At 38.6% G+C, this 27,808-nt stretch overlaps 2 protein-coding genes and 1 long non-coding RNA gene across 8 annotated transcripts in view; 1 reads left to right on the forward strand and 2 right to left on the reverse strand.

Moving 5' to 3' along the window:
- Positions 1 to 12,547, reverse strand: part of LOC133492457 (partitioning defective 3 homolog) — a 264,615-nt gene extending 252,068 nt beyond the window's left edge. For all 4 annotated transcript variants that reach the window (XM_061804664.1, XM_061804662.1, XM_061804661.1 and 1 more), the window contains exon 1: positions 12,408 to 12,547. In XM_061804664.1, coding sequence (XP_061660648.1) covers positions 12,408 to 12,527 — 120 coding nt within the window. In that variant the 5' untranslated portion in view covers positions 12,528 to 12,547. The remainder of the gene's footprint in view (positions 1 to 12,407) is intronic.
- Positions 12,457 to 14,790, forward strand: LOC133492460 (uncharacterized). The gene is made up of 3 exons (XR_009792638.1): positions 12,457 to 12,591; positions 12,701 to 12,927; positions 14,556 to 14,790. It is a non-coding gene; the product is annotated as an uncharacterized LOC133492460 (long non-coding RNA).
- Positions 14,791 to 14,933: 143 nt separating this feature from the next.
- cul2 (cullin 2) lies at positions 14,934 to 27,142 on the reverse strand. 3 transcript variants are annotated; one of them, XM_061804666.1, is made up of 21 exons: positions 26,706 to 26,835; positions 25,100 to 25,238; positions 24,812 to 24,914; positions 24,636 to 24,730; positions 24,332 to 24,437; positions 24,126 to 24,208; positions 23,956 to 24,052; positions 23,446 to 23,556; positions 22,897 to 23,059; positions 22,644 to 22,768; positions 21,684 to 21,791; positions 21,496 to 21,555; positions 21,267 to 21,395; positions 21,023 to 21,109; positions 20,790 to 20,942; positions 20,084 to 20,161; positions 19,932 to 19,998; positions 18,817 to 19,019; positions 16,216 to 16,317; positions 16,003 to 16,119; positions 14,939 to 15,683 (listed from the first exon to the last, which is right to left on the reverse strand). In XM_061804666.1, exons 2-21 carry the CDS (start codon positions 25,216 to 25,218, stop codon positions 15,552 to 15,554), a joined length of 2,238 nt encoding a protein of 745 aa, XP_061660650.1. In that variant the 5' UTR covers positions 25,219 to 25,238; positions 26,706 to 26,835; the 3' UTR covers positions 14,939 to 15,551. The 3 variants fall into 3 exon arrangements, with proteins under 3 accessions (XP_061660651.1, XP_061660650.1, XP_061660649.1); XM_061804665.1 differs by lacking the exon at positions 26,706 to 26,835 and adding an exon at positions 26,855 to 27,142 and having other exon boundaries at positions 14,944 to 15,683; XM_061804667.1 differs by lacking the exon at positions 26,706 to 26,835 and having other exon boundaries at positions 14,934 to 15,683; positions 25,100 to 25,218.
- Between the last annotated feature and the right edge of the window lie 666 nt (positions 27,143 to 27,808).

Here is a 27,808-nt window from a genome sequence, read left to right on the forward strand (position 1 = left end):
TTGTGTGGATAAGCGGCTCACAAAATGGATGGTTCTCCAGAATTATTTTTTTTACCTTTTACTTTCATTTGAAAGACAGAATAGTGTCTTCGAAAGAGAAACTCAACAAAATAACACTCACTTACTCCATGTATAAACTTTGCAAAGACAGAAATATACAGTACTTCAACAAAGTGCCAAAATTCACCTATCACTCAGCATAGGGTACTGCTGAGTTCATAATATGTCAGCTCAAACAAGTGAACTTTGCTCATAGTGCTGCCAACAAAACTGTGTATATCAGGGAGGTTTTTTTTCCTCCTGCAGCCCAAAGCATGTCTTTTCCATTTCAAGGCTTAGTTTGGATGTTTGAGAGGACATTACAGTGGACAGATGTTTGGCAAACCCTACATGATTGGACTTGTATGAATCCAAGTTATCTTGTACAGAATAAATTGCAGAGAAAAGATGGATCATGGAAAATGGGTTTGATCTGAAATCCTTAATTTAAAAAAGAAATTGTTATCCTGATGGAAAATAATTTAATCATTTAAAGTTTTTGGTTTTTTTTGTGGCACCTTACGTTCGAGTTTAAATCGTACAGTTGTGGCTTGGTTCTCGAACACAATCCGTTCCAGAAGGCTGGTTGAAAACCAAAACGTTCGAAAACCGAAGCACGTTTTCTCATTACAATGAATGGAAAATGAAATAATGCATTCAAAGCCTAAAAAAGTTTTTTAAAGCAATTTTATTTTAGCTTTTTCTGATAATAAACTGCATAGTAGGAATACACGTATAGTTTAAATACTTCATATAATCAAATCATTTCAGAAATTATTTATTTTTTGCTTAAAATGTATGCTTTAGCCTAGAGGAGTATGCTAGATTGGAGTGCATTGCCATATCTGTAGCGTAAACCTTTTTTTATTAACAAAAGTGCAGAATAACTTTAAACAAGCAACAATGGGGGGGGAACAAATTGTTTTTTTATTTGCACAGAAAGTATGTAACGTAAAAAAAATTAACTTGCAACTAGAGGTAGGGTTAATGGAACAAAAGAAAAAGCAATGCAAAACAACAGTTTCAGATGTCTTCGGTGGGGGTGGCTCGCCCCTTTTTTCACAAAGAATGAATCTAATGTTTGTTTCTGCCGCCTTTTAAGCACTTTTCTGAAGTGGCTTATAACAACGTCATTAAAATTTTGCAGTGCTCTGCAACATTCAGCTTTATTCAGGTGATGAAGTTCTACAAGGTTATGGGTGTTGTTCCATTTAGCGCGGATAGCTTTAATATCGGCACTTGAGACATCCTTCCTGCCTTCAGCCTCATCAGACGACAACTCCTACCTTACTCGCCAACACTATCCCCAGCTAACTGCTGTCGTTCACGAAAATAAGAAGCAACTTTTTGACTTCCTCCAAGATCTGTGGCCTCTGCTTGGTCGACACGGTTACTCCTTTAGCAACATCACTTGCTTTGAGGGCATCCTTGTGTTTCAGAACGGCGCTGATCGTCGATTTCGCCATGCCATACTTCTTCGACAGCTCAGAAACACGCACACCAGATTCATGCTCGGCTATCAAGTCCTTCTTGAAGTCGACAGTTTTAGGCACCACTTTCCTTTTTTCAGCACCAGCAGTTCCACTTGCCTTCTTTGGAGCCATGATTGGGCATTAATGTTGCTCAATTTGAAGAAAAAAAGTCACTACAGTACTGGGAAACATTTGCGAGCAGAGGAGATGCGAGTGTGTGTGTGTGATGTGTGAGTCAACTGGTTGCGCCGCGTCGCACCCGTTACATCTTTTCTGTTTTTTCGGGGGTCCATCGAAAGCACAATAAAAAAATTGTCGTGGTTCAGCTGGTCGGGGTGTTTGAATACCAATTTTTGTTCGAAAACCTAAGCAAAAAAAAAAAAAAAATCTCAAAATTTTCGTTTGAAAACCGATTTGTAAGAAAACCAAGACGTTCGAAAACCAAGGTACCACTGTATTTCCTTACTTCATCACCCAACAACACGGTGACTTAGCAAAGTGCCTTTATATACGGATTCATAAACCGAATTTACCTTTAAGATGGGCATCAACATGAAATTTTCTTTAAAATGAATCCTTCATATGGATTATCTGAACAATGCCTTTGTCACAGTCTGCCATTTTCGCCTTGACAGCCAAAGACAGCCACTCATAGCATGTCAGGCATGTCAGCTACATACTTCTTAAAAATGTTCCCCAAATTTGTCATCATAAAATATGTTTTTTATGCCTCTGAACTCGTGAAAAATAAGGCCGGCCTTTGAGATGAAAGACTGTGGTTTTTCTCCAGAAGACGAGTCTTTCACCTGTCAATCAAATATATGTTTACTCTCGGTGTAGTCGTAAGGGGTTATATAACGACTAATCCTGCCACACCTCATCTAGACCGTTGATCTCTCTGACAAATGCTGTATTATTTATAATTAATTCAAGCCACACTGAAAACTTCGTTGAATGAGTTGATTCGTATCATTAAAGCATATTCATCCACGTCAGTCCCGAGTTTAACATGGACTGATCTTCTAATGCTTAACTACGAGGTCCCCCTCATTCTTTGGTCAAAACTACAAGATGACAATCTTGGACATTTTATTAACGTCCTTGCAGAAACAAACTACATTTGGGGACGCCAGCAACCACCGGAGTCATTGCCGTGAGAGGGTAGTAACTGCATGTGTTCATCTTGTGTACCATTGCATCAAAACTTGGGACAGTACGTACGTACACCCAGAAAAGCAATGAGATGAAAGGAGTTATGTCATACTTGACTCTTTGTACCTGACTGGCTCCAAGTCAGCCTTTGATCATTCACAATCAGCAGAATAGAAAGGGCAATGTGTCGCAATATTTCTTGTTGACATGTTTACATCAGGGGTCACCAATGTGGTGCCCGCGGGCACAGGGTTGCCAGCAGGGACCACTAAAGGTGCCTGAGGCATGTTCTACAAAAAACACAGGTCTCAAATTATTATTATTATTTGTGCTTGAAATTTTGAATCTGACTTGCTTGCTTTTATGAAATTGTTAAAATACTATTATTTATCTCTTTGTAAAGTAAAAGGAGTTGTTATTTTGGAAGTTTGCCACAAACAGGTCATGTAGCGCATCATCGATGCTCAGAAAGTAGCCCTCAGCCTCAAAAAGGTTGGTGACCCCTGGTTTACACGATCAGAAAAGTTCTTGTGGTATTTCCACAGGCTATGTGGCAGTTGTTCACACAAGCTAATATTATAGAAGCTTCACACAAAGGCATGTGCAAAAACATACTTCAATGACTGACAGTGCTTTTTGTTGTTGAAACTTGACTTTACTTCAGAGGCATAACGCTGCATTGACTTGAAGATAGTGTTGACAAAAATCTAATTTTGACACCATGGGGAATGTAGACCAAGGAAGTACTTGCAGTGGCTGAAGTATTTTGCCAGAATTCTTACCCCATCTGTGAGCCTGCTAGCAGCAAAGGACACACCTATCCAACTTTATCAGTTCATTGTGTGATTTGCAAGCTGGCTCACTACAACAATGACAATTTATTGAATTTGGAAAAAATATTCTGTCCATTTTACTGATCAAACACTAAGTTGACATGTTGATTATTCTAACAGCCGCTGTTTGCGGCCTTGTTAATGATGCGCTCAGTGTTGGAAGAGGTGACAGCCTGGAAGGACGTTATAACACTACCCCCATCATTCTTTTGCCAGATCAGTGAAGCCCTAATGTAATGCAAATGAGCAACAGTGTTTTTCTTTTTTTTCTTTTGCTTTAATATTTTTAAATCTCCATCTCTCTGTTAATGATTGAAATAAACAGATTTCCGCATATATTAAAAATTGTGAAAAAAAGTTTTAATATATATATATATAATATATATAGTAACCTTCCATCACATGTATGTAATGTAAACTAGTACATAAATTGGTGATCCGAGCAGAGAAGAAGGAGACTCCCAGAGTTCTGTAAAACTCTGCCACTCAATAACATGGCTCATTACAACAATGACAATTTATCTAATTTGGAAAAAATATTTTGTCCATTTTATTGATCAAACAATAAGTTGGCGTGTTGATTATTCTAACAGCCGCTCTTTGCGACCTTGTTAATGATGCACTCAGTGTTGGAAGAGGTGACAGCCTAGAAAGACGTTACAACACTACCCCCCCATCATTCTTTTGCCAGATCGGTGAAGCCCTAATGTAATGTGACCATAGCCTATGCAAATGAGCAACACTGTTTTTCTTTTGCTTTAATATTTTTAAATCTCCATCTCACTGTTAATGATTGAAATAAACAGATTTACGCATATTAAAAATTGTGAAATAAAAGTTTTAATATAGAAAGCCTTACGCTGCATTAAAAAACCCACAAATGTCACACCAGACCACAATCAAAACAATCCACATTTTAAAAAGATAATTATGTTGCTCTGATTGTCACTGTCTGCAATTACTTTGACAATATGGTTATTATCGTAGCTGCACAGCCACATTACATCTTAACGAGAGGTCTTTCTAAAACAAGGGTAACCTTATTTCACATGTATGTAATGTAAACTAGTACATAAATTGGTGATCTAAGCAGAGAAGAAAGGCACTCCCAGAGTTCTGTAAAATTCTGCCACTCAATAACATAAAGCTTAACATACAGAATGTAAATAACATTTGTAGGGACTGAATGTCAATCTATTGCATGCAGACTTCAAATACATATAATCTATTAACATTGACAATCATTTTAACTGTAAGGGAAAAAATATTTGCACATGCAAAAGGAAGTTGCATTGTCAGAAAAGGATTAGACAACAGTAAAAACATTAGAAGAACATTTTTTTTTCCACATTAAGAGCAAACAACTACCTTTCAATTGTCCAGCAAAACGACTTCATCATATTTGGAATCAATTTCTGCTTTAATCCTGTTGATCATTATTAACGTTAGCTACAATGATACCATGCAATATCAGGGCTTTTTTTCTTTATTTACTGTTTATTTCACAATTATAGACAAGTAATCACCTAAATCCAAATTACTTTGAAAACTCAGTATGGAAGTTTTTCTATTCTTACATGCATTAAAGATATAGGTACTAAAAGTTGTTTCTTATGCAAATTGAAAATTTCAATGAAATGCTAAGACTGTTCTTGCTTATCACCTAACAGGCCATTTTTATGTGATGTATTGAAGTTGCTTTGAGCTTTAGTACGTATACTACTGAAATTGATTACTTTACAGAGATGCACCTATTTTTCAATCACATACTGTATCCTGTGTATAGTTACCAAGGAAAGGGAAATGTGAATTTTATGACTTCCATTCAATGGTCGACAAAGAACAGATTATTGTCATTCTGTTGCAACTGTAATCACTGTAGCAGAAAAAAAGATGCAGGCAAAATGCTGGAACACACTCGAGAGGGCCCAACTTGTCATGTCGTGTCAAAACACCACAAACCACATAGCTGCCCTTTGCTAAGACTTGCTCACTTTGATTTCATTCAGGCTCAAGAAGGAAACGTTACCTTGCACAGACGTGGAATGAGAAAAACATTGAAACTTTAAAAGGGAAACAAATACAATGTCCCCATCCGAAATGGTACATCAATAACAAAAACAAACAAGTCTGAATAATGGGTATCATAGTGGACAGATACCCCAGACTTGAAAAAAAAAAAAAAGCATACTAACTCTGTTCCCTCCCCAGCAATTTCCTCCTCATACTAGGGGTTGTGGGTTCGTATCCCACTGGGGCCTCCACTCCCTGAGAAGGGTTGCGTCAGGAAGGGCATCCGGCGTAAAATTTATGCCAAACCAATGTGTGCGTTCATCTGAGATGACACGTTGTGGCAACCCCGAAAGAAAGGGACAAACCGGAAGAAACTTACTTACTACTATGGTGCCAGTCAACAATAGATGCAAGGCATATCACATGAACCAAAGACGGAAGAATAACGTTTTAGCAGTATAGGCAGTCTAACTGCTCCAAGGACAGTTTTAGTATCTCAACACCATTAAATAAAAGAAGCTCAGATCATGCAGTCTAATGGGCAATTCGTCAGGATCCCAAAACAACTGAATAAAATGAAAGGTTACAATAACAGAGTAGGAAAGGTCATTTCTCTAAATTTCTTTGATTGACCATGGGGAAATTAAGTTACTTTTTGCTAAGATGGGCAAGTCTGTGTCTGAATGTAGACAACCCCTGTTTCAATGCCAGTGTTGAATAAGGGCATCCGGCGTAAAAATTGTGCCAAACATATATATGCGTTCATCTGAGGTGACACGCTGTGGCGACCCCGAAAAGGGACAAGCCGAAAGAAACACACTCACACACAATGCTAGCAAGGTTAGGTGTGCATAGAGTATATGCACTGGGCTGGAGGTGACTTTCCAGAACTGATGTCATGTTCACCGTCATACTCATCTTTACTCCTCAATTCCTTCAAGATACTATTAAAGCCACACAATCAATTTATCGGTTCATTTGATGATTATGCATTTTCTCAGCAGGGACAGTAGTATGTCCAACAGAGCAATAGTCCAGTGCAATGACCATTGTGCAAAGGGCGTCAAGTGCAAAAAATACCCAACAAAATATACTTAAGAAGAGATGCGTGAAAATTTCATGTGTTCCAAGTCATACAAAAAGATTTCAGAGGTTAAAGTTGGGATACACAAAATGAGATAATACAAATACCACCTCTTTTTTTGACCTTGTGGTGCAACGGTAACATGGGTTGTGTGGCTGATATCATCATAATAGTCTTTCCACTGGCAGTTTTCTCTGATCACCACTATCATGTTCAAACAAAATATGAAAAGAATGGGTCTCGTTACAACCTTGGCTAAAACTAAATACAGAAATAAATAAAATAGCCTCAATAATAAAACAGATGTTTGTTTGTTTTTTTAAATACTGTTTAATGTTCAGAGAAATTGTCTAAAAACACATGCACACATCAACTATCACAATATCAATGGGATGTCTATCCTATTGTCCACTACTGGCTAATGATCGACTACATTTTCTGAACCGGTGAGTTTGTAAATTGCTGGCTAGTGCAGGAACCCATACACTAGTAGGAGAGTGGAATTTACTATTTACTAGCTTTCGGAGAACTCCGTAGAACACATTAAGAAGACACCATGTGCTCTCTTATTTAATAAAAAAAAATGTCACCGTGCATTTTCAGAGTACACAGCCAAGTACAAAAAATAAAGGTATACATAGACTAAGCTCAGCAGTGAGAGAAGTATACACGAATTTTTTTACATACTCTATCTAGCCAGAAAACACCAGTCATGCAATGGCTTGGCATGGCAACGGTATTTGGCACTATTACACGTGGCTTGTCGACTGCTGTATTTGGCAAGAGGTACCAGAAATCCTTGCAGCTTTGCATGCAACCCTCAAGCTCCACCCTGAATTCAGAGTCCCTGATGTTTGTCGTACCATTGAGTCACACAAGTCTTTGCATGCCTTTGCTCGCCACACCACCTACACAGCACGTGTGCAACTGTTTTGTGTACACACGAATGGCATTCTAGACTGAGGAGAGGCCCTGATATGCCCTTACCTTGACCCTGATGGGAGAACCTCTTTGATAAAGATAAGGGTCTCACTGTGGTCTCATTGATCTTAGGCCCAGTTGAATGAGTGGGGGAAGGCACTGCAGACATTCAAATTGTTCAAAATGCAGTAACCTAGTTTTCAATTTTCATTCATGTTAGCGTTGCATACTCATAGCGTTAAAAAATATTTGGCAGTTGACGTTGACAGTTTTCTAATTGGAGCAACTATAAGGCTAACAAAGTACTGTAAAGTTCAGACTATAAAACTGCAACTTTTCCCCCAGCATCTCGAAGAAAGGTAAAGGATTTGTGACGATATTACAAGCTACCTCATTACAGAGTTTGATGGTAATCAGTTGTTTATGAATTATACATGAGACAAGTACTACAAATAAACATAGCCTTGGCAGAGATGTGAATAACATCTTCCACTGGTCACAGTGATAATGCAAGGCTGGCTTGATGGAACAAAAAAAAAAAAAATCTATATATATATATATATATATATATATATATATATATATATATATATATATAATAATAAAATCAAGAGCATCTGTTCCTGTGATGTTTCAATAAACACGTTTAAGAATTGGGAGAACCCAGATAAATGTTTGCAATGATTTGCTGAGATCGACTCACATGGGCAGACGAAATGACTGTCAATCATTGAACAGCTTGCATTGATTAGCAGCACATTTTCAAGTGGGCAAGCAGTGCACTAAGCATCTTTGTGAAAGGTTGAGTAGTATATTTTGACTTGTGCAGCCGAAGGGATGTTTTACTTAAACTGGCAGAAAAAGACCTCTCTGTGGATAGAGAGTTAGGAGGATGAGATAAAGGCTAGTCTGTGGCAAGACAACAGTGTGTGCAAAAAGGAAAAAAGAGGAATAATGATAGAAGAGAAGCTGCACAAAGGAGGATGATGAGAGGTTACTGAGTCCACATTTCCCTCTTCTCTTGTGCTTGGTTCACTGATGGGGAGAAGTGAATTTGAAAAATCTCCACTGCCTGACCAAAAGCCTGAACTTATCCATCCTTACTTACCATCAATCACACCGCTTTGTTGGCATCCATCAGGACCCACACAATTACATATCTGGCGATAGTGTACTGATGTTGAACAGTGTTTTGGATAGGCTACGTTTTCTCTCTTTATGACATAACCAACAAGTAATTGAGTGTAATGAGTTAAAAATTTCTCAAAGGGTTTCATGGAATGACATTTTCCGTTTCGTTTCATGATGCATTTGAGAGTAGTTCAACTGGTTCATTTCAAGTGACCCCGTGTTTCGGACGAACTCAGGACTTCAGTTTTGTTGGCGATTGTGCATGTGTGTCAAAGAGTATCTGAAAGGATTTCAGTGACCTGTGTTACAGTGTACACTTACAGTACCACAGCCTCGCTCGATGGATTAGTCTCCGGTAGGCTGCTGAGCCACAGAAAATGAGTACAGCAACATATTCTATCAGGGGTATAATTGTTTCTCCAAGTAGCATACAATGAGGATCAGTATGAGTGTGGTTTCTACCTTTGGCCTCAATTAAAATGACAATACAGGTATATAAAATATGGTCCATGAAGCAATTAATTTGTGCCCTCGCTTATGTGATGCTGATACTGTGAAACTGAAAGGGTAAAATATAATCGTCAAAAGGCGCTAAGATGCAGTTTTCTTTTATGTGTAATCAATATTAAAGACCTCAAGTCCGCATCATCTTTTCATTGTCTGTCTTAAGAGAGAACAAGCTGTTATGTCTTATACGGAAATGCTTCACTACATTTGGAGTTATCATGAAAGACTAGATTATAAGGACGTGAATACAATTTTACCAATAAGGCTCAAGTGTTCACAGAAAAAAAAAATGTAAATCTCATTTGGGCTCAGGTGAAAAGAACGCCACCAGACTTGACTTGCAAGCACACTAACTGCTGGGTTCACACACACGCACACACACACACGAGTTCATATGGTAGCATTCACAATCTTTGGACCCAAACTAACCGCAATGGCAGAACAATCGCACTCAAGTCCTCAACTGAAACTGGTAAAACCAAAATTCTCCCAACCTTTGAAACCCATCTTAACTAGAATAGAAGTATATCGCTTCTTTTTTACTTTTTGAATGAGTCTGTGTATTGTATCATCGTCAGTGCATCGAGACAAGTATCCCAGATGTCCACCCTGATGGAGCTGCACTACAGTGCGCCAAACATGAAAATAAATAGCTTTATCTTGTCATTTAAATGCCACGAACATGTTTTGTCTAATGATGAAACACAGTCCACACTCACAGCTCCATTATGTACATGAGGTGTTTTGTGGCTTTTTCTCCTATTGAGGTCCTCGATTTTTACTTGATCGGGCCAGTGCTGAACAACACCAGGCTTGAGAAATGAGAAAAGCAATTTTGTATTCTTCCTTCGTGACCGTGCATAGTGAACAACAGATTGGGTCTGAAGTTGATGGCATCTGAGTGGGTTATTAATGATGCCTTTTTCCCTGCGCCACTGACATGGAGTCAAAGCCCTCGAAAACTCCCCGCAAAATAAAAAAACACATCACCATAATTTTTATGTAGAAGTATCTCACACCGTCAATCAAAACTGACCGTATGGCGCACGTGTACGTAAGGGTATATTGTGCATCAGCGGATGAGACAATTTGGAAAAGTCATGTGGTTTAGGGGTCTATCTTTTTGGATCCATCCACAAACACTATATCTAATAAATCGTATAAACCGTAACTTTAGACGAGGGATTATGCTTTAAGTGCTTTGTCAGCTCAGAGAACATTTAAAAATCTCAAGTGACTCTCCATACAGCTGATTATATCTTCCTGAGCCCCAAAGCGCTTAACAGACCTGCTGCAGATGGCCATGTTCTCCAGAGCCAAGGCTTCTCCGTTTACAGTACCCCAGCATGGATCAATGGACCAGTCGCTTCCATCCTGCTGAGCCGCAGAAAACTATTAAGGGGATGTGTGATCGCTGGCGTGTGTCAGAGGAAGTGCTCTTTAAGAATGAATGTTGATCTGCAGGACTTCATTACTGTTTAGTCTCAGTGGCCAAACCTCCTACAGGGTGGAAAATTGTTAATCTTTTCCGAAATGGGAGGGATGGCAGGCTCGGCTGAGCCCTAACTGAGGACTATTAGATGCCTCAGAAAAATAAAATAAACAATTGCAAATGTCATTAGCAAATGCTCCTTGTCTCAGACGGTTGTGTTTAGGTTCATGTGGAAATTTCCACATTTACATGTATTCAGGCAGCTTAAGACTACCATCCTTTAATTCATTCACAAAAAGGGTTGAAAACAAAGCCACAAGAAACCATTTGAGGAGGAAAAAAGATGAGTTTTTGTCAGGACCCATTCAGGTTTGGCACAAGGTGTTGCATTCCATCATGAAACTTGAATATACCCAAAAACATGTGTTGCAGGGTAAAAAACCTCCCTGAGTTTGTACCACGGTAAGATTTGTTTTTATATTTTCTCACCACTCCAGTAAGTACATCTGCACGATCCAAAGGTTACACGATATTGTCCGGGGTGAGAAATAATGAAGTACAAATACTTCTGTTACTCTACATAAGTTTTTTTTTCCAACTCTCTGTACTTATTTTTATGACTATTTATATTACAAACATTTGAAAACAGATATTGTATTTGTATTCTACTCCTTACTTTTTCAAAATAGGGGGAGTAGTTTTGATCACAATGTAGAGCAACAAAACTCAAAGAGTTACATTCAACCACGCTTGAGATTTTTATTGATTTGAGATTTTGGAGTTTTATGAGGTGAAAAAACAGACAGCAGAAACATGGAAGACCAAGGAGCTTTAATGACAGCTGGAACAGATTTGGAGAAGCAAGATATTCCCTATCCATAGCCTAACAAAGATAATTGTTTCAGATAAATGTATATTCTCAGCTGGAAGGATTTGAGATGAATCAGTTATGTCTTGCAGCAGAATAAAAATAAAAAATACAAATGGCGTTGGTTGTTATCGGTAGCTATATTAGCATCTCTATGACGATTCACAATGTGAGCAAAGCATTACGAACAAGCCGTTTGACAGCATAACAGATTTACTCCTTACTGCTTTTTTTTTTTTTTGCCCCAGTACAATAGTTGAACCTGTACTTTCACATTTACCTGTCTTTACACTAGTATCTGTAGTTTGACTTAAATACTGCGTATGAGTACTTTTGCCATATCTAGATTTGTGCTCCTGTCATGTGGCGAAAGATTGTACCGACATACTGTATTTCAAAGATGCTCAAATACAACTTTTAAGTTGTAACTTCCATTAAGATGTGCATGTTGGTGAACCTTAACGGTAAAGATGATTGCATGATCTCAAATTTCATCTTTTTCCCCCCCATTCAAGCGTGTTTGTAATCAGACATCAGACTTTCGACACACCTGCACACAAACACGGAGAATGCATCGCGCGTTTGTATATATATATATATATATATATATATATATATATATATATATTCTTTTCTCTCCGACTACATTCCAAACTGTTCTACCGGTGTCACCCCAAGCATAGAATTATCGTCTACACGCTGTAGTTTCAGGGTGTTTTTCCTCCTTTTGTAACCAAACCAAACACAGCACATAAAAGCCTCGTTTTGACGACCGGGATGGGGTGGTGTCTATCAGGGGGTCCACGTTGGCTCCTCGCAACTCCTTCCGACAACCTCCCACCGCCTTCTGTCTCTTTTATTTGCCCGAGAATAAAAAGCGCCATGTTGCGGCTCCAGTTCGTGTCTGGAGTCGCCCTGGTTCGAAGCGAGACGTTGCACGGGATCGCGTTCTTACCTTAGCGATGGCCCTTCGGTACCTCATGGCCGCTTGCTCGACGAGGCTGGTCACTTTAATATTCCCATCCCCGCACGGGACAACCACCCGGGTCCGACCGAAACACACGGTCACCTTCATGTCCCCGCGTTAATTCCAAAGAGGAAAAAGACGACGCATCAAAGGGGCACAAACCATCTCTGGGGTAAAAAAAAAAAAAAAAAAAAAAAGATCCCCGGTGATCGTGTGAAGTATCCAAGCTATGAGATCCAGTGGCTGTGATCGGCTGACTGGGTGGTGTCCTCCTCCCCTAGTGTTGACTTTACTTCAGAGAAACTTCGCAACCGAGCGGCTTCTCAGCGGGGAGCTCACAGCTGACATGACGCTGCGAGGGTCGCCCACATGTTGGAGCAGGCACCAGGAATGTCTCCTGTGCAAAAGCACGCTGCACTTAACCCTTTAAAACCGGTACATGTTTGTATTTTAGATTTGCTTGGGCAGGCTACCAAGAGTCAACAGTTTGCGCGGGTGGTGGACTCAGGTATGTGCACACATAGACCTCAAGTGGTGCTCAGGTACGTGCCCTTTTGTCCTGGATGGAAAAAAAACACCTTCCATTTTTGTTACTGCAGCCTTTTTTTCTTCTTTCATCATTTTTTTTTTAATTAAGGATAAATGAAGAGGTTGTCAGGTAGTTGTACAGAGAAACTTGCAAGACTGTTTACTGGCATTGCAGTCACTTCGAAAAGGGAAGGCTTCTGTCATTGGTTTGTAGAATGTATTTTCCCGCAGGTATGCATAAAATGTTTAGACATGTCAGAGTAATTTCGCAAAACACAACAGCAACCCTGCTAGCTTTCATCAGTGTAAAAGCGCTTTGAGTAGCTTCAAGGTATAAGAGTGTTATACAAGTGGCTTTTTTCATATTTCATTTGGATTTGTGGGTGGGCTGGTGACAACAACATTGATGACTTCAGGTTATAATATCACAGTTTGGACAAGTATAACAATGGTTGTTATTGTAATACAGGATATACAAGTATACTGGAATAATAAAACTTAAACCAACCCTCCTCGCGGCTGGTATGAAGTGTGACCTAATTTGCCATTAAAATTAAATCAAAATTATGAATCGCTTCTCTGGGTTCCTTCTTCCAAACCTTTGTGACCAAGATCAGAACCAAACACGTGACAATTTCGACCAGCCTATGTGTAAAACTCATCCTCAAATGCTTCTGGAAACTCAGTCTCACGTTTTTTTTCCATCCACACCGCACAGAGAGTTTGAAGGTTGCACTTTGGGAACAAGAATTTGGATCAGGTCAGGAAAAGCTGCATGGCTTTGATGATTGTAAATCTTAGCAAATTCCAATAACGTATTTAAAATCGAGACCAACAAAAGCTGTTTCATGCTGCTTTTAATATTGGGCATGTCTAGACAGCACCTTTTGGGGATTACCCCACAGTTCTCCCATGGGAAGTAAAACTGATTTCGGTGAGTGCCTCGCCCCATTTTTTTGTTTCTCCAAATGTATTCTTATCACATTTCACATTTGTGCGCGTGTGTGTGGGTGTGCACCAGATGTGCATCCTAATTTCCAATATAAGTAGCAGCTTGTCATTACAGCGAATCATCCAAACTATGTGTTTGTGCCCAGATATTTTATATATTGTATATTGTAGACTGGCCTAAGCAAACTAAGATATGACACCAGATGCAATTTCATAACTTTACTTTTGAATAATATAGTGGAGGTATATATGGGTATATATAATCATTGGTACCATATGCATGGATGGACGGATGGATATCACCTGTATTTGGTAAGTATAATAAAAAGTCCCCCTTGCTGAACATCATCCTGTATTTATTTTGAAATTTCACAGCACTTTAAAAAAAATAAAGAGTGACACCTGCTGGAAGTAAAACGTTTCACACCTCATTTTCCTCGAGAGATTAGTGGTCCTCGCGTTCCCAAAAGCCATCTCTTAATTTACCACGTTTAAGGAGATTTGCCGTTTGAGAGTTTAGGACTTTGCGGATTACACTACTTTTTTGGCTGCTCTTTTATATACACACTCCGCAAAACTAATCCCTTGTACAATATGGCAACATGACAGTACACCTGTATCCATCCATTCTTTATCTATTCTGTTTTTCCTGTTCAGGGTCATGGGAAGCCGCAGTACATCCCTGGTGACTTCAGGCAAGAAGCGGAGTCTATCTTGGACTGGTCACCTGATCATCACAACTGGGCAACTATAAGGACTGATGAGCATTTAATCTCACAAAACACAAATTTGCATACTATCATTTCAAATTATGAAGCTGTCATGATGGAAAGTTTAAACACATTTTGAACACAAGTCAAACGACATAGATGAATAAAAACAACCAGCAGTCTTGGTTGTTATTTCATTCATAAGATATGACCATTTTTGCTTTAATTACACCCCCTTGTAGCTCAGTCAAAATCTGGCTTTGACAAACTCCAATATGAAGCATTGACAACAAAAAAAAAGTATTATTGAAATAACTATCCATTAAGACAAACATTTAAATAAAAGCCTTGCGATATTTTATTTATTTCACAAGCAGCAAGATCATGTTTGTCGTTTGTTTTTGTTTTGAACATCTGAAAGTAGAGACAGTCAGTATACCAGTTTTATTACAATATTTTTCCTAACGAGAACATAAAAAAACGCACACACACACACACACACACACACACACACACATACACACGAGAACTGCAAACGTGAGAAAAGAAAACTTTTAAACTGCGTAGCAATCAATGCATCACTGATGCCCAAATTACTCTTTAAGTCACTTTTTTTTCAGTCACCTCAGAGGTCCTTCTGCTCTCTCCTGACAAATAACTACATATATAGGCATTCTCTTTGAGTCATTTTACGCACACAAAATGGGCGTGGCACTGGTGATGTTGTAAACAGCATAAAATCAGACGGTGCGTGGAGTGGGAAGTTGTCTGGCTTTCCAGGCCTGCTTTAGTCACCATGTTGGGCTCCCAGCAAATGGCGACAGTCCCCCAAAATGGAAGCGTGAGTCTGTTTTTGTTATTGTTTGTTTGATGTTTTAAAAGCTGTCCTGTATCTGCCACAGTCACTCAGGCGAGCTTTTGCATGGCTCTCCGTCTAACATCGCTAAGCGATATAGCTGTATTCGTCCGCAGAGGTTTGGCTTCGCTCGATGTACTGCTTGTCAATGAGCACTTCTATGCACTTCTTGATCATACTGATACTGGGGTTGAACCTGGCTTTGGATTGATTGATGACCTACACACAATTACACACAATTATTCTTGTGTTACAAACAGACAGCACTGGAAAAACTGCTGCAATTTGTACAGTGCTACCTTAACTTACAACTTTAATGTCTATCCCTCTAACAAAAAAAACTTTTTTAAAGCACTGTATCAAAATTTATAAATGTAAAAATGTTTAGCCATCCATTTTCACTACTGTTTAACAGGAGAATTAATGACCATGCAACAGCTCAGAATTTAAAAAATAAAAAAAACTTAATGAGTGCACTGAATTTATTTTCTTTTTTTTTAAATTAGAGACTTGGATCACAAGTAACAAATCAACCCACCTCCTGTATGAGGGCATTGTGTCTGAGCACCTTGCGGGCCTTCATGATTCTCACTATAGCAGCTTGTAAATACATTTTGCGGTCCTCGTCTACAGCACTCCTCGTCTGCTCCATCTCCTACACAGCAAAGATACAAAATATTTGAAAAAGGTTTCCTCCGTTACGATGTAAGAGTTGAGAAGGTAGTCAAGTGGTTTTAAATGAGCATCTAACCTGTGGGGTGTCCTTCTGCATTGATGTCGTGATCTTGAACTTTGTCCTTTTACTGATGAATGACATATTCAGCGAAAATGTGGATTCACAATCAATCTCCTCCTGATGACAGAAAGAACGATGGAGACACTTCATTACTATGAAATTTCTGAAATAAAATAAAGGCAAGGAAAGCCTGAAAGATCACATGGTGCTAACCTGTAAAGTTCGACCACAATCCATTCTGTGATCACATCTTTGAAATGTACTAGTACACTCTTTGTCCTCACTAGTAGATCAATTCAGTGCAGTGGTACAATGACAAGCGCAGAAGTTTAACAATTACTAGTAGCATTTGAAGAGTTTGTTTTCAAAATGAGACATATCCGTTTTTTTCATTTTGAGAAAAGGGCTCGGTGTTGAAGCGAAAACAATAAACTCAATTTATGTTTCTAACTATTGGGGGATGGAAAGAGATGCTAAAAAGTAACTAAACACCATACTACAAAAAAATATTGGCTTTAATATTCACCGAGTTTTTTTGATGACAAATTTCCTTTTTTTTCTCCAAAATGAGACATATCCAAACATTCTATTCTTGGCAAAGTGAGGCATATCCAAATTTCGACTTAAACCTTCAGGAGCAGCTGTATTTATTTTTTAAAAATCAGTTGCTTTTGATAGGCAATCATGAAAACTATTTGCCTTTCAACATTTCAAGCATTTTAAAATAATATTTAAGACCATGACCACCACATTTAGAGAGTTAGGTATCAGAAATAAGGGTCAGTCACCAGTCACAATTTTCACAATTAGCTCACTAATGTCAGATGTTGAAAAAGGAGATGAAAAAATGTCAATTTCTTTTAAAAAGGTGTTTTTCAGTTATTTAGAAACTCTTTGTTTGTTCAGTATGAGGTCTTGGAAAGGCTGAGTTTACATCATTGTAATTTTGTGTATCTGTATGCGATTCTGCAATCCGACATCTGCAGGCATTGTGTCACTCAGTTGATTAATTTTGTTTATAAGTTGATGTGAGATCATTAAGAAAGTAAACTGCTTCAAACCAGTCTACCAACGTTAATATGGGTTGCGAGGGATACCAGCAGAAAAAAAATAGGTAGTCGATCTCATACACACATCTCCAAAATGAAATCAGTTTCAAACTCACAAATTCACTGTTTGAAATCTGACTCATTCAGTCTGCTTTCTTTTGATTTTATTTATAGCTGTAAAATCAAACTCGGCATTAGCATCTCTCTCAAACGTGGGCACCGCCATTTTGGATGATGATGTGGAAGATACCGGAACTTCCCTCTAGACGAATTCTGATTGGATGCTGCTTGCTTCAGCAGCGCACGCTGATTGAACGAAATTATGTCGCATTTTGCTCTAAATAAGATCTCGATATGTCGCATTTTGAAATAAAACTCGATCTTCCTTGGCTTATATAGAGCGATATGTCGCACTTTTAACAAAAATCAGAGTATCCCGATAACTACCATTCGGAGCTGGATAATTTTGGCGCGAGTTTCGTAAATCTGAAAAAAAATGCCTATGTCGCGTTTTGAAAACAAACTCTTCATTTATTCCACTACTAATGCCTTTTGGCCTGTTAGTATAACTGTAAGATGGATATCAAGGACATCGAATGGATGATCAAAGCTTTACATAACATACACTTCACTTCGGTCAACTTTCAAATGAAAATTCCTCATCAGTTATATATGGAATAAATCCAGAGTTAAAACAGTGATTTAAAAACATTTTGATGTATAGGCTATCGTTTACACATTATTCATAATCATATGGTCAGAGGTTACCAGATCTGTCTGTCAGAGTCAAATCAAAGCTTTTTTTTTCAGATATTCCAGCTTTCTCCTACATTCCAAAAACTTAAATAAGGCTCTAGAAAGTGAAGACTAAATGATTGATTCAACTGTTGTCACATTTCCACACTGTTGAAAAGTGAGGACCTACTTTTATAGAAGCACAATGAAGAAAATGTCTAAAAATAACCCCTTTAAGCCTATGTGTATTATATTTCTAAACGTAGCTACGCTTACATTGCATTTCAGAGCACATTAAAAAACTGAGGCTATGCCAACATGTACAAAAAAACTACTTTAGTAAAATTCATCAAAATTGCACAAAGTATGGCCACCACATATCACTTATATCCCCCCATTTTAGAAAATTGCAACAAGAATTACAATTATCTGTCTGCAATTTTCTTTCCCTAAAAATTGGTTTTCAGAAAAAGAATGGAGCAAAGTCCAACCACTAGTCAGTCTAAATTATTATGCTATAAAAACACAAACAATGGCATTTACTATTTTTTTTAACACACTCTGAAAGGCTATTGGGCGAGGCTGTTTTAATGCCGATGTTTATTGTGTTTGACCGTGCTAGTTTTCTTTGGAGCTGCGGTCATATTCACGTCTGCAAAAGTTTGGTATATTGACAAAAGCATATTGCTAGACATAATGTCCGCTTCCTAAAGCCTGAGCTTCCGTTTGTTTACATTTGGCTACAGCGTAAAGTAGGTACACTTCCTGTTCCATACCTCATCTGTTTAGTGTGTGAAAAATCTGATTTTCCATAGAAGCTTGACTTCCTCACCTTTTCTGAGTTGTGGTTGAGCATCTTCACATCCAACAGAGACTTGATGGTCTTCTGTAGCTCCTTCTCATTCATCTGGGTACCATCCTGCAGTTCTTTGTACGTCACCGTCTGGCTGTTATTGAATGCGAGGAGCACAGCCATCTGATAGGTGGTTACCATAGCGACGTAGGGCTTGGACAGGTAATTCATCTTCACTTCACCTAGGGGGGGAAGAGTGGTAATCAGATAAAAGGGACAAAGCTAATAATATTGACGATTACTTGTCTTTTGGTTTGTATAAAAATCTCGGGGGTCCAAGAAGAACCTTGCCATTCATGATCTACTGTTATCTGCTTTGGCATATTGGAAAAAACTTTTAGAGGGGAGACATGAAAAATATACTTAGAGCATTTGCATACAAATAGTTAGAGCAGACTGCCTGCTCACTCAAGTGAGAAGAAAAAAACAAACAATAGAAAAAGTAAATTTGTTTTGCTTGTCTTTTTCTGAGACTGTGTCAGTGAGCGAGTAATTTTTCACTTTACCCTAATTTTCCAAAACAGAGTGGGGCTAACTGACATTAACAACCAACCCTACACCCATTTTCTCTGCCTTTGAGTTGGCATCTGGGTAGGTGGAAGTTCCGGAGCCACTTACAAATTTTGCTCAACTAAGCTCTCTCATTTCTAATTAAGCGGCACACTGCATAGATAATTACTCAGGGAGCCTGTGAACACAGTAGGGCTGGAGACATTTATTTTTGGGGAGGTCTCAGCTATACCTCATACACAAATCCGTACAGTAAGTGTAATTTTGGTAGCTTGGTTAATGAACTACCGCCTCCACAAGAGAAAATATAATCAATCGTAAATGACAATAAAAAGTCAACAGAAATTGTCTTAAGCAGCTGTGTCACTTTCTCTTCTTGTCTCTCTTCCTTTCCAATATTTTGTCCAAACAGTGAACATGCTCAATTTCCTCTTTTATGCTTGTGAATATTCTGAATTGATTGCAACTGGACTGTATGCGTTGTCTCAGAAGACATTTTCCCTTTCATTGGAGGAGTGTCCTCAGTTTTCAAGCTTGATTCAATGCCCTGAGAATTTCCCCTCTTTTGTGTGCATTTACATTACCCGTGCAGAGGTAGTGTAGCCAGGTCAGTTTCCTCCCACTGAAGTGCTGATTATAGAACAACTCAAACTGTGGGCAAATGGGAAACCAGGATTACTTAATAGTGATTGTTCTTTTAAGTCTTTTACACCTCAGTGCTGATTAAATAATTTACCATCTGGACGCTCTTTTCCAGTTCTTGTGGGATGGCGAATGTGGAGGAGGGGACGTGCGTGAGTGGCCATGCTCCCGCCTGTAAACACGTGTTATGCACTTGGGTAAGATCAAGGCTGGAAATTTCTCATATCTAATTTGAAACTCCCAAACTACAAAATGAAAATGATCGCCACAAATGCTGCAAGCCCTTTTGTCAACATATTGTATACAATTAAATGTGCGGTTTCTTGGAGATTTATATTTTGATAAAGTTGTTATTAAAGAGTTAATATAACAAATATTAGGGCACACTTACATTTTAAAAGTGACCTCATAGCACAAAGCTACTCATCGACAGTGAGCTTTTCATTTGCTGCTGAGTAAAAGGTGGCATAAGTGGGACAAAGGCAATCAAGCTATTTCCCACCTTCAACAGTAGTTCAATTCTAAATGTTTTAGACAAAATGCCAGAAGCTGGCATTGACTTAGTCAAGCAATGAATTTGAATTAATGTAATTCTAAATGCAGGAATTTGCGTTTGTAATCCAAAGGTGTGACAGTCATAATATGGATTGCTACACACGGTAAATAAATGAGCTGCTCACAAATGTGGGATGTCGTTATAAGGTTCTGATGCACCAACTTTGCAAAAAGTGTTAGAAAGAAGGTAGTGGAAACCGAGGCAGCTGGCACATTGCATGGATTATGAAGGGCTCCCTGCTCACCTGTAATACGTATATCTGGAAGCTGATACCCAAGTCCACTACAGTCTCCTCTGTCTTGATAAAATTGTTAAATTTGTTGTTGAGGTCAGCGCTCACACTCATGTCTGTGTACATTCTGTGAAGTTTGCTCGTGAACTCATAGCCACACGCTTGCTGTGGGAATAGAAGGAACAATGAAAGTTTGTGTGTGCACTTCATCAAAGAGGACCAAGCACATTTTGAATCAGGTTTACCTTTAGTTTGTTGATCATGGCTTCTTCTGAGTCCATTGATAAAGATAAACCATGTATTAATCGCTTTGCTAGCATTCTGGCATAAAACTGAAAATGAGATGAAACAGGACGTCACCTTCTGAAGATACTAAATATAAGCACATAATTCTATTTTTATCACACCACTGAGTTTAATGGCTTCAAGGCAAGAATATAAAGTGAAGAGATTTAATAATTAAGTAGAACCCCACGAGGCTGTTTTTACCTTTTGAAAGATGTCTTTGTCATCTATGTACTTAAAAACAGTGATGAAGCTGGTCAACTTGTCCTCCACTTCATTCTCAGTCATTCCCTTTGCAGACTTCTTTAGGAGATTGTCACAATATTTGGCCAGCTGCAAGGAGACAAGAACGAAAGTGACCCAGTCATGGCACAAACTACAAAATGTTATAGTACAAACAACAAACACTATTTGCGTGTGGTTGTGCACTGACCAGTTCTGGGGCTTTACAGATGGACTTGGGCTCCCTAAAGTTCACTACAGATGTCAAGGCCTAAGAAAATATTGAGTATACAGAAAAGTGAGGGCAAAAGGAGAAAAAGTAAAGCGTGTGTTTAAAAAAAGAATTTGGCATTTTACAGAGAGTCAAATTATCCCAGGAGCCGAGCGAAAGTTTCTCACCTTATCGAGTGCACTCATGAAGTGCTGGTCTCCATTCAGAACTGTGTTAATGAGTTGAACAAATTTACTATGAACTTCTAGTACTGACTCCACAAATAGCGTTGGCATCTTGAAACATACAAAAAAAAAGACTTTAGTAAGAACCGCGTCAACAGATGTCACCTTTTATCTTTCTACAGTGGATATTGAAAATGAACAAATTCATCCTATTAAAAACACGGTTTTCAGGTAAAATACATGAAAAAATCAAATCCATCCATTTTCTGAACCGCTGATCCTCACAAAGGTCACGGCCGTGCTATCCCAGCTAACTGGTCACCAGCCAATCACAGGATACATAGACGCAAACAAGCATTCACAACAATCTCACCTATGGGCAAGTGAGTCTTCAATTAAGCTCCCATTCATGGTTTCGTCTGACAACTCTATACTCCACATATTTAACTTTGAATTCATAGTTTTTGCAACTTCAGTAAACTGTGCCAGTAGAATGTGTATAATTAGGTAGTGGATGTATAAAATGACACAAACAACAACCAAGTAATAATATTATTTGATTGTATCTTGAAATATACTAACCAAAAGATAAGTGACTACACAAAATTCCATGGACAGACCAGAGATAGCCATATTAATAAATGAATTGGTGAATTGACTGAGATGTCAATTGACTGTCTTAGATGGATGGATGGTCTACAAAGTACATTTCATCACCAGTGAGTTAATCCTGTGATTTCATGCAGTTGATTCTCCTTAAAATTGAAAACCACTAGACCCTAGAGACATCCATCCATCCAACATCTATACCACCTCTTCCCACGATGGTTATGGGTGAGGAGGAGCCTATCCCAGCTGATTTGTTCAAGGGGGAGAGTAAGAAAGTTCACAACTGGTAGTAAACGCACAGCATGCACACCACATATTATAAACTGATAAATGCAGTCGTGTTGCGTTACTAACATTTTCCAGAGACAGGTTACTGGTGCCTCGGATCCCCTCATTGTTGATATGGACCTGCAACTCCTGGATCATGTGAGGCAAACCATTAGACACTGCTCGCAAAAGTGTGTACATGTTGGCCATGTCTGGAGAAAAATACAAAATTACTTGTTTTCTTCACACTTTAACAAATGCATCCACATATGAACTTTGAACAGCTTTGTAAAATCAACACAGTCGTAGTCAGGGGGGAGGATCTATGACAGAAGCTAACCGTCTCGCTTCTCCTGCTGAATGATGTTCTGACACTCAGCATGAAGGAACTGCAGATGGTCTGCCACCATTCTCTGCTGGCATTCATTGATGACTTTGGCATATGAACTAGGATGCAGGTACTTCCGACATCGCATCTCTTCATCTTTCAACCGCCCCAAAACCTAGAGAAAGGGATCAGAGTCAGTTTCTCTTGCAATGTAACCTGGTCTTCTCCTTAAAAACTTTGTAGTATTTCCTCACACTTCTCAGTGTTCACTGTCAAAACATGTACTGAGGAGTTAAATACCCTCTAGGCAATATTAAAGCCGGTTAGATACAGTAAATATGCATGAACCAGTTTAAACAACCTGGGACTATGGAGTTGTTCCCACCCTTTCATTGTAGCAAACTACGCTAAACTGCATCAACATCTGGTGATGCTTACATGATGAATCAAGTAGAAGATAACCTATTACAATGAGAAAGTCAATGACAAAGTGATTCACCGTTGGGGGTGTGAGAGAGAGGGAGAGAGTGGGACAGGTAGAGGGAGAGAGAGAGCGCGTACCTTCTCCATATACTGTGAGCAGTTGGATTCCTGGAGTAAATTTGAAGCTTCCTGTTTGTAATACTCTCCCGTTTTTGTCACAAACTGCCCTTCAAAGATTTCTTGATAAAACTGCAACACAAGACCAGATAGGATTTAGGTATGCAAACAAAATCAGTGGCCTGAATGAGCACCTGATTTATTGTTTTGTGTGTGCGTAATACATCCATGATTTTTTTCTTTGTACTGTGCTCTTTCATTTGGGTGGTAGCTATGCTATAGCAGCTGACTTCAGGCGACAGGCAGGACTGTCACGAGCGGGCTTCATATTGAAATACCATTGACACAAAAATTTATCACTTTGGGGAATTTAGTCTTTAATTCAAACCGAAAACCTTAGAGCAGTGAGGCAAGCATGCTGACAATTGTACCAATGTTCTGCCCAACAATACTACATAAATTAAAATAATCATGGGCACAAAACCCAATGACCAAAACTTTTGAAAGTTTAAAATCACCTCACATTCTCACCTTCAGTGGAAACTTCTTCTTGTACTGCTCCACATGAACAAATGAGTTAATGACCCCGTGGATCACTTTCTGGTTGGGGTTCTCACCACAACGGTCACTGTAGGGACAAAGGAGGAATTTTGGCCTGTACTTCCATTGACTGAGATTGTGTGAGAATTGAGAACTATTACTTTTTTATTTCATTCAGCAACATCCGGATCAGAATGGCTTGAAGAGGCTCGATCATTAGCTTCCTCCACATATCGAGCGCCAACTAGAGTACCAAATTAAAATAGCTCATTATTGGAGCAACAATTACATCGCATTTGACCCAGATCACCCAAATGGGGATTGCATGGAAAAATTATGATAGCTTATCTACTGTATCTCTCAATACCTCGCCGATTTCCATGAGCGGCTCATTCATGTCCACTCCCCCGTAGCCGTACTGAAGGTCTGCCTCTGTGAGTTTGTTCTTCTTAATGAACTGTGTATTTAGATACCTGGAGAGTGAAATGTTAGGACAGAAACAATTTTCTGTAGCGGTAAGAGAAGAAAAAACAAATTAAATAAAGCTTACAGTTGGGGATGACTCGAGCATCCACCCAACTCATCCCTTGGTTATGCCACATACAATATATGCGTGATGTAAACTGTATGGAAATTAAAATAGTGGTGAACAGAAGAGACGACAGTGTTACCTGTACAAGCAGTCCATGTAGTCTGCCCCTTTGCTGTATTCATCCCAGTATCTGTGGTACATCACTAAAACCTTCTCTTCTGATTCCAAGACTTTCTAAGGTACAAGCACAGCCAGGACAAATGTTAGAATCTGCCACATGTAGTATGAACACTTCAGATATGGTGTTGAGTTTACCTTGTACAAATTCCGAACATGGTTCTCTAGAAAGACCTTCGTTTCAGTATATAATCTTTCACCTAAAGGCTCAGGATATGCAACACACAAGGCATAAATATCACTGGGATCATAGCTTAGGAAATGTATGTTTCAGTATGCTGAATAGTAGAACTAGGACACCAACAACAATCAACTTTTTGTAAAAGGATGCCATTTTTTTTTTTTTTTTTGCTCAGTGATTCTCAATAGATAAATGCATTTATCTCTCATAAATATTAAACACAAACCACATTTAAGACAGGATACGAGAAACGGTCATTCCATGTTGCTCTCTCCACATAGTCAAGCATTACAACTGCCTTGATTGTTGTTAGTAACTTGTTCCATGTCTCGTCGAAATCCACCACCCGTGGCTTCAAGGACATTGTGCAGCCTTTCTAATAGCCTGATAAAAAAGGGAAACAAAATAATTAAACCCACACAAGCCAATATATAACAGATGCATGTTTTACTGGTGGTTTTGAAATGTTTGCCCTGTGTCTGCATCAGTATCGTGACAGTTCAAGATATAGTTATGAAGCGATGACCTGTGTCTGCATCAGTATCGTGACAGTTCAAGATACAGTTATGAAGCGATGAGCTGGAGAAGTCAACTGTTTAGTTTAGTCTGAACAGTGTTATAGCACAATGGCCATAACTATCAAGTAACTGAGCAATAATAATTCCATTGATTTTGTCAAACAAATTAGGCAACATGGGAAATAATGATATTACATGTGCATTATTTTCATCAATGCAACAAATGCAGATATGGTAAATAGCATTTGGAGATTAGTTTTCCCCACTCATTCCAAACAATTTGCATCCATCAAACCATTTCTTCCACCTCTTGTCCTCTTTAGGGTCACAGATAATTATAGCCTACTCCAGGTGACTTCATACAAGGGGTAGTGCAAACCTTACACTGGTTGCCAGTCATCCATTACTTCGCCCACAAAAGAAAATAATCTATTGGTCAATTGTCCTCAGCCAATCTATCAAATTTAGTCAAATACCTATCATGAATTCCTATCCTTATTGAATCACAAATCAGACCACAATAAAGGAAATGGATTAGGTTGATGCATCTTGAGCATAGCTGACATGTCCATAAGCAAGCCAGTCATCCTCCCAAACTGATTGGAGAAATCATTCCACTCCTGTGTCTCACTCATCTACCACACGGATTGGTTCTACAGCAATGTGTATGTAAAACACAGAAGAAATAATAGAATTTCAATTTTATGATTAAAACCAGTACAACAAAAATATCGGGTCTGCTGGAAAAAATAATATAAACCCATTATTTTTATCCTTAAAAAAATAAAACATTTGACAGTGATGACTTTGAAGCCTTTAAATCCTTTGTATGCTAAACACTTGACTTTGGGGTTAGAGGGGTATATGTTCAAATCCCTCTACTGAATTAAAACATCTGGACTAGTTAGAGGAAAGATGCAAATGTGTTTCCTGAAATGTGTTGATATGCCCTTGAGCAAGGCACCCATCCCTCAAACTGCTCAGGGCATTTAACGGCCTGTCTGCGTATCGCAATGCATGCAACAAAAATATATACCAGAATGAAACGCTATTTTGCCTTGTTTGATCAAATAGTCCAATTGTGTTTTTTTTTTTACAAAAACGTCAGCTACTAGCTTGCTAGCCAGCTACTTATTAACGGCTGGTTGTTTATTTACGTTTGTACGACATGACGTGTGTCGTTAGCTTCTCAGAATAACAGAAGGGACCATGCAAGTAATGTTACAAGATGCGGTAATGTCAATCCCAAAAAAAGACTGCCGCACAAGCTAACTAGCATCTCCTTAGCATGCTGTTCATTTCCACTGCAGGGCACCAGCTAACAGCTAGTTACCTTAGCAGAAAGCTACAGGCGGCGTAGCGATCGCTAGCAAATGCTCTTCAAATTTGGGGTGCCCCTCGTTTGGCAATGACAGCCCAGAAAAACATGCTGTTGAAATTAAACGAACCATGTCCTAGAATAAAAGTCTGTATTGTACCTACCACTGTACAGTAAATCCTTGCTATATAACTCAAGTTTCTACGCTGTCACAGGATTGATGAGTCTCACTCACTGCTCTTCCCTGCCTCTGGGATTAAACCATTTCTTACAGGGGCTGTCGTAAGTGTATCTTAAATTGGTCTCCAGATTACTTTTTTTAATTAAAGGATGTATTAATTGTTGTTATTATTAGTTTAAAATGGATATGTGTAGCTCATCCATTTATAAGGATTCAAAGAGGGTGAATAAACTGTTTAAGACGTGGGAGCAAACAAAAATCTATGGTACTGGCCAAAACTACGGAAAGCTCTTGAGTCCGATGAGGCGCTTGTCAAGGTGTCTGATATGAGCCCATTACAATAAATTGCTTTGAGTTTACCTTTGCATACCGAATCAACCTTGTGGATGTCTTTTAAAGGGAAACAACTACGAGCAGTCTGTTTATCGAACGTGATGTTCATTTCTATAGCCATTTATTAAAATAATTCAAGAGAGCGATCGTGGAGATAGGCCATCGTTTCTCATTTAACAATTTTTAAAATGACTAAGACAGTCTTTATAAAAATACAATAATAAAAGAATTAAATGATTATATTTATATAAAAGATACAATACACAATAAAATAACAAAGGCCTATAATATTTTCCTCCAATAGTGGGCTAATTGTAACACACTTCAAAACATACAACAGGGATAACTCGGGGAAGTCCAAACCAACGTTCACCATAAAACAGGTTTTATTTTATTTAGGGGATTGCCATTTCTTCATGGACAAAACCCTGGAAATGCTTCCTCCTCTTCTGCATTTATAACCTCAATTGGCAAGAACCTTTGCATTTGCTTTCATTCGTGCTGAGTAATAAGGTGCACATTTTAAGCAGGAAAACAGTATTACCACACTATTTTAAAAAAAAATATAGATATCAGTCGTTAGGTCTGGAGTATTTTCACATGA

This window comes from Syngnathoides biaculeatus, chromosome 19 (assembly GCF_019802595.1).
Source record: "Syngnathoides biaculeatus isolate LvHL_M chromosome 19, ASM1980259v1, whole genome shotgun sequence".
Taxonomy (NCBI): Eukaryota; Metazoa; Chordata; class Actinopteri; order Syngnathiformes; family Syngnathidae; genus Syngnathoides; species Syngnathoides biaculeatus.